We start from the raw sequence: 7804 nt of genomic DNA, 5'->3' as shown, positions 1-7804 counted from the left end.
GTTTAATGCCGGCCATTGGCAGACCACCAACAAATTTTTTTTAATTTTTTCGTATACTGGTGCCGGCCAATGATAGCCGAAAATTAAAATTTTTTTTTTGTAAAGTTGGTGCCGGGCATTGACAGACCAAAAGTAAAAAAAAAAATTTGAAAAAAGGTGGTGCCAACCATTGGCAGGCCACCACTAATTTTTTTTTACTTTTTTCGTATATTGGTACCGACCATTGACAGACCAAATATAAAAAAAATCCAAAAATGTGGTGTCAACCATTGGCAGGCCACCACTAATTTTTTTTTTACTTTTTTCGTATACTGGTGCCGGCCATTGACAGATCAAAAGTAAAAAAAAAAAATTTTTGGAAAAAAGGTGGTGCTGACCATTGGCAGGCCATCACCAAAAAAAATTTTCTTTTTTACTTTTTTCGTATACTGGTGTCGGCAATTGACATACCAAAAGTAAAAAAAAATTATTTCCCATAAAGGTGGAAAAAAAATTATTTCCCATAAAGGTGGTGCCGGCCATTAGCAGGCCACCACAAAAAGAAAAAAAATTTTACTTTTTTCGTATATTAATGCCTACCATTGACACGAAAAAAGTAAAAGAAAAAATTTCGAAAAAGGTGGTACCAGCCATTGGCAGACCACCACCAAACTTTTTTTTTTTACTTTTTTCATATTCTGGTGCTGGCCATTTACAGACCAATACCCGAAAAAAATTATTCTTTTTCGTATACAGGGGGTGTCGGCGATTGACAGGCCAGCACCCAAATTTTTTTTCCTTTTTTTCTTTTTTGTATACCAGTATTATACAATTTAAAAAAATACACTGGTTCCGGCAATTGAGAGGCCAGAACCAAAAAAATCATTTTTTTTAAGCCTGACACAATTATCAGGTAATCATGGGTCCAAAATACGAGGTGGTTCTGGCCACTGAAAGGCCACAACCCCATTTCACTGTTCATTTCGGGTTATTTTTGTTGATTGTTTTTAAACTTGGGTTATTTTTGTAAATATAATATTTTTTTGAATTATTTTGATAAAATAGCCATTAATAAAAAACCAAGTTATCAGTCTACATTTCCACGTGTCAAAAAGAGGCATGTAAAAGAACATATAAAAGGGGTAGAATGCATAAAATTAATCTCTCTTCTTAAATTTGGTTTATTCAAACCATCAATCTATTAAACCAAACATTTATTAAGAAATAAAGTAGTTGACTATAGGCCCTCACCCAAAGCTTGTTTTAATAGTTTACCACAAATTTATGACTCTCCTACACTCCCTATATATAAACAACCCATGCAATACCAAGTTAGTGCAGAAAAATTGAGACAAGGAATCTTGGGGGGATTGAAATCAGAGAAGGTAATAAAGAAAATGGGTAGGAAAAGCAGCATGGCCATGGCTGCAGTTTTTGTAGTTTTGGCTTCAACCCTAACCACATATGCTTCTACAACTTACACTGTAGGAGACTCCACTGGTTGGCAAGTCCCTACCAGTAATTCTAATTTATACGATGACTGGGCTGACAATAAAACCTTCGTCGTCGGGGATGATCTCTGTGAGTTTCTTACTTAATTTCCACTAATTATTAAATATTTTCAAGTTTTTCAAACATCAGATTCAGTTACTTCCAATTGTTTTGTTTGCTTGCAGTGTTCAAATTTATTACTGGGGAACATGATGTTGCAGAGGTGACTGAACCTGGTTACGACGCCTGTACCAACACCGACACCATCTCAACTGACAACAAAGGACCCGTAAAAATTACGCTTAAAAGGACTGGTGACTACTACTTCATTTGCACTTACCCTGGTCATTGTCCCGCCGGCCAAAAGCTTAAGGTCCAAGTCCGAAGTGAAACCGGTGACACTACGCCTGGAGTTCTTAGTCCTCCCCGCAACGTAGCTTCTTCCCTTGTTGTCACCATCTCTCCCGTCTTTGTTTCCATTGCTACCTTTGTTTTGTTGTGCTGATACTATATTGTGTTAACCCTTTTTCAGTTCAAACAAACACTTTGTATAACAAAAAGATTTTCGTACCCTGCTTTTGTTATGACAATGATCATGGAATCATAATTTGTGTTTGAATAAAAAATTCGATCCAGTTTCTAGATATATCAATAAAAATGTTGCTTTCCTTTTTTTTAACTTTCATTTTGGTACCCAACTAACTTTTCTAAATAATGTATTTGTATAAAAAGAAAGGGTTATATGAAATTAAGATGTCATGTCAAGATGAAGTTGGAAAATTTTTGTTATGGGAGTTGAAATTAAATTGTATACTTTTACGATAGTAAAAATGTAATTTCACTATTTTAATATCTATATCTTTATAATTTTTAAAGAATTAAATCAAATTTTTATCAGTTTTAGGGGGCTAAAGTGTAATTTATCTTTACTAATTTAAATTTTTATAAATTTTAAGGAGGCCTAAATGAAATTTTTTTCATTTTAGGAGGGGTCATGGCCCCTGCCAGCCCCCTGGCTATGCCCCTATGTCACGTTCATTTGTATCCTTTTCCATTAGGTTAATGACAAATCAAAAAAAATTTTCCTGATTTTGAACATTTTTAGTTGGATTTGAATTTTTCAAGGAGAAAAAATCTGATTTGTTATTCTCCTATTGAAAAGGGATAAAAATGATGTGACATCCCAATTTCATACAATCCTTTCTCAAATGATAAAATTCAAAAAAAAAAAAAATCCCCTTTGATTTATGATGGGCTCCACCCAAGTCTTAACGGTTGAATTTAAGTGTTGTCAATTAAAATAAGTTATAGTATATATCTTTGGATTTAATAACCACATTATTAAAAAAATATATGAAATTGGCAATTTGATGTAAGAGGGTGTAGTACTTACTCCCTTGACCACCAAATCTATATGGAGGCTTTTTCTATATTTAAAGCGTTGACAATTTATTGAACGTCTTCTAAGGCCTATGTTGAGTTTATAGACGATATCTAGCTCATCAATGGAGATTATATCAATTGGGAAAACATATTTTGGAGATTAGATCAATTTGAATTACTCTTATCTAATCTCTTGAATTAAGAAAGTTGGATTGGATTGAATAACTAAACACTTAGCTGCAAGAATCCTTATTTATTATTATTTTATTGTATTCAACTTATAATATGGTTGTTTTATCAGGATTATAATAGATCTTCTTATATAAGCACTTAATATGTGTGGAGAAAATTAAGCACTTAATATGTTCCAAGTGAGGAACCTTATTGTACTAGTACATAATAAAACCTTTATGTTGTGGTTTTATTTTTTGAACTAAAAATGGATGAATTTAGTAGTGAGAGTATCGAGTCTTCAAGATGCAAAGGAAAGGAAAATTGTCACGGGTATGTGATAGAATAGGATCACTTATTGTAATTGCTAAAAAGAGTGGATATGTGATAGATTAGGATCACTTATGGTAGTTGAAGGAATGCTCACTGCCTTAGGCACCACTTCACATGTGTTGTTTGATTCTTAGCAACTGTTTCATTTTATCACACATTATAATTAACTATATTAAATTAAATGTGTATATATAATAAATAATTCGAATATTACAAAACTGTAAAAACTTCTCTCTTTTTTCTTCAAGTCGTTTGCTTCTCTTTTGTTTTGTCTAATGGCAGTGCCAGCTTCCGGGTTGGCTTCGCCCGCCTGTTTCTCCCTCCCACCAACCCTCTTTTTCTTTCTTCTCCTCATTCGCTCCATGTACTGTCTCTCTTTTTAGTTTGTAGATCTATATTGTAGGTATCTTTGTTGTCTTAAAAAGTGAGTGGCTCTTCGTCAACTTCTTAATTTGTTTTTGTTTGGAGAGTATTTCATAATAATAAATGATTTCACGAGTTGGTTTGGATTCATGTTGTCTTAAGTTTTATATGTTTTTTTTCTTGTTCGTTACCGCATACGACAGATGTTTGTTGTTTCTTTTACCAAATTATATGGTCTCATTCGTGGAATGAGTTAATGAATTTCCCTTTAAAAAAAATAATAATTATACATTTATATTTATTTTAAACAATATAATATGTACTATATATACATTTTTTTAAAAGTCATTAAACTTTTTAGATAACGTCACATTTGGTATTTGTATTTTCTTAAAATGTCTAATGTGATACTTGAACTGTTAGTATATGTCGGTACTTGTCCTTTCATAAAGTATCTAATATGGTATTTGTACTTTGAATATGTCTAATGTGATACATAAGCTATCAATATGTGTTTTATTATAATATCGGTGTTAACATTGTTAGTGAAATGCTAAACTTGCTAATGAAAATTTGACACGTATAATTTCCTTTTCCAAATCATCAAGTCTGCATGGGTAATATAACATTATATGAAAATTAAATAAAACAAAATAGTTAAATTAAAAAGCAAATAACTAAGCCCGTGGTTAATAAAAAAAGTAAATACTAAACTTACTTGAAAATAAATGTACTTTCATGGATAATAAAAATATTATTTAAAATCAATTAAAATATTATTCAAATGGAAAACTCTTTGGAGAAGATGGTCATTTACTTAAATATTGGAGAAGATGACGTTTTTGCTTATGTAAGTTTAGTATTTATTTTTTATTAATCACATATTAGTAATTCACTAATAATGTTAAAAATAAGTACCATAATAAAACATATATTGATTATTCAAATACCACATTGGGCATTTTATAAATATATGAATACCAAATATGACATTATCCGAGTTATTTTTAAATACAATAATATTAGTTCTAATTAGAACAAACATTACAAGTAATACTTTTCTTAAAAAAATCATTACAAGTAATAAATTAAGTAACAAATTTAACAAAGTATACAACTAACTCACCTCAAATTAACTAACTAACCCAAATACGAAAGACATGTAGTTAGAACTTGAACCTAAATAGTACTCAAAGTCTTAGGCCTTTAAACTAATTTATTTTTGTTAGATAAGTCTTAACTTATCTAGTACTTGTATAATATGTTTGATTGAGTTGGTGTCATAAGTCAACTCGATATAAACTCGATCAAAGAAATTACATAAAGTCATTTATTATGTTTTAAGATTGAACCCTTTCCCAAGAAGAGTCTATTCACAAGCATCTTAATATTTTACCTAGAACTAGGGGTAAGTAAAAAAAAAAAAATTAGGGGCTGATATTAAGTTATATATTTTTATGAGAGCTAAAATACAATTTCATCACTGTATTGGATTATATTTTTAAAAGGATTAAATTGGAATTTTAGTATCTTTAAAGGCCAAATTATAATTTCACCATGTAATTAACTTATAATTTTATGAAATTTGAGGGTCTAAATAAAAAATTCGCCAGCCCTACTTGCCCCTCCTTCCCTCTTATCTAGAGCTTAAATATTATTAATTAAAATATTTAAAAGTTACTTGTAATATTATGTTGCATATTGAGGATGATAAATTTTAGTATTTAAACAAGCTCTTTAACTCTTATATAAAATAAAAATTTATTTAGTTATAAATAGATAGTTTGGATGGAAGTTATAGATTGGTTGAAATCTTTTTCTTTTAACATGAGAAAATTTGTTCATAAAAAAGGATAATAAGCAAACCAGGATCAAATCCCGTACAAATGTACAATCGGTACAAGATCAAATGTATAAAACAAATTACACGAAGTTTGATACAAATCGTACAGACGGAACAAGACCCATTGCAATCCCATTCTAACAAAACAGCATACTAAACCCTCACCGATATGTTGGTGTTCAACCATCAAGGTAGAGAAATCACCATGATGCTTAGAACCGTGTCATATTCTTGCCATCGTTGCAATGAGCACACTATCCAATAGATGCGAGTAGCTCTAGCAAAATACACAATTTAAGGATGCTCGACAAAATCCTTCATACACAAAACTTGAAAGCTTGTGCCAAAGAAGAAGCAACTATATACGGACTTGAAGTCGAAACCTTCCTTGGTTTTTAAATATTTTAAGTGATATATAACCATGGGCGAAACTAGGAGGGCTGGCAGGCCCCCGGCCCACCTTAAAATGAAAAAATTTATATTTAAGCTTTTTGAAATTTTTAAAATTTTAAATTAGTAAATATAAACTTGCACTTTTTTCCCTTAAAAATGATAAAATTTGATTTAATCCTTTAAAAATTATAAAGATAGAGGCTATTAAAATGATGAAATTGTATTTTTACTATCATAAACATTACAATTTAATTTCACCCTCCTAAAATAATTTTCGACTTCACCTCTGTATATAACTAGCTATATGGTGAACAAAATGCCTACAATTTTCAAGGGTACTTATTTTGTCATAAGCGAGTCATAATGATATTAAGTGTTTTTAATTATTTTATTATTATTTTACTACATTCTAAAAATAAATTATATCATTTTAGTGTTGTTTGTGAAGTTTTTTCACTTATTAGGGTGTATAGGATAACAAATTGTAAAATATTAATAAACTATTCACTTGAGAGATCTAGAATCTTGTATTTGCCAATCACACCTTTGGTTTAGTGGCAAACTTGTGTGAGTTTCAAATTTATTGGTATGAGATCCAAGGTTTAAACTCCGTGATTGTTAACTCTTTCCATTTCTCTATTATAATGTAATTGTTCACTTGTATAAAGAAAGAAAAATACTTCCATAAGTTTGAAATTGAAGCCCTTGGCTAGGCCTACCTGTATGTCTCCACACCCTTAGGTTAATGAAAGGTAGGGTTCACCTGAGCTAGATGAATAATAGGATAGATATGGCATGGAATGCCCCAACTCTTTTTACCTGCTACGTACAGCCATGGAGCTGGCTGAGCCTGAGCCTGAGCTGCTCCACAATAGCCATCCCAACCCAAGCCATAGCACTTTATGTTTCAAAAGCTACCTATTCCAACTACTTTATCGTTAATGCATCACTTCATCTGCATGCTAACACCTCATCCCATTGAAAGTGGAGATGCATGCATGCATGCATGCCTCTTTAATTACCCCACAGTAGGATACTATACATATACTTATTTTTTTAAAGTACATTTATAACCACTTTTTGACCTTTTTTTGGTATATATACATACACAAATGAATAAATAAAGCATTAATTGCTTTCATCTATGGTTTAATAAGTAGAACCTATTTTGGTCAATTCGGTCGAGCTGGTGGCTTTAAGGTATGAGGACCTGCCAAAAATTCGTTTCATTACTTTATCATTTCAGCAGTAGAGTAGTAGGTGAGTTATGATGTATCAACCCATAGAGGTAAGACAGTCCAATTGTGCTATAATTATAAACCCTAGGAAATTGAGTGAAGAAATTGTTCCTCACTCTCTCTATCTTCCATCCTTACCTTTAACACCACCATTTTTGTCTTCACTTGTCCGCATATTATATTCTTCTTCCTCTTATCGAATCATATACAAATATTTGATTAATCTGGAAAAGAAAAGAAGAAGAAACATTTATAGTTTAAAGTTACGAAGCTCATACATTAATCATATCATAGTTGCCAAATAAATTTGTCTTTCACCAATCGAGTTCACAAACAGGTCTTGTTTAAATCTTATTTAGATTCGTTTATCTCTTCTAATTTCAATGTATCCTTATATCTCTAATTTCAAATTAAATTTTAATTAAACATGTTTACATAATATTTACCATAAAATAGTCTTATTATAAAATACATATTTGTTGTCAAGAGAAAATTGCTTCTATAATATTCTATAACAAATATAATTTAGATTGTAATTATTTTATTTCAAGAAAAAAATTAAACAAGAAAAACTATTTTACATAGTATCGTCCAAATACCGAAAATTATC

General features: G+C 30.7%; 1 protein-coding gene across 1 annotated transcript; it reads left to right on the top strand.

The window, feature by feature from the left end:
• The first annotated feature begins 1304 nt into the window (after nucleotides 1–1304).
• On the top strand, nucleotides 1305–2128 carry LOC105774771 (stellacyanin). The gene is made up of 2 exons (XM_012597350.2): nucleotides 1305–1560; nucleotides 1656–2128. Exons 1-2 carry the CDS (start codon nucleotides 1377–1379, stop codon nucleotides 1973–1975), a joined length of 504 nt encoding a protein of 167 aa, XP_012452804.2. The 5' UTR covers nucleotides 1305–1376; the 3' UTR covers nucleotides 1976–2128.
• The last annotated feature ends 5676 nt before the right edge of the window (nucleotides 2129–7804 follow it).

The sequence above is a fragment of the Gossypium raimondii genome, chromosome 6 (genome assembly GCF_025698545.1).
Source record: "Gossypium raimondii isolate GPD5lz chromosome 6, ASM2569854v1, whole genome shotgun sequence".
Lineage (NCBI taxonomy): Eukaryota > Viridiplantae > Streptophyta > Magnoliopsida > Malvales > Malvaceae > Gossypium > Gossypium raimondii.
This window is presented reverse-complemented; position numbering and strand designations above follow the sequence as displayed.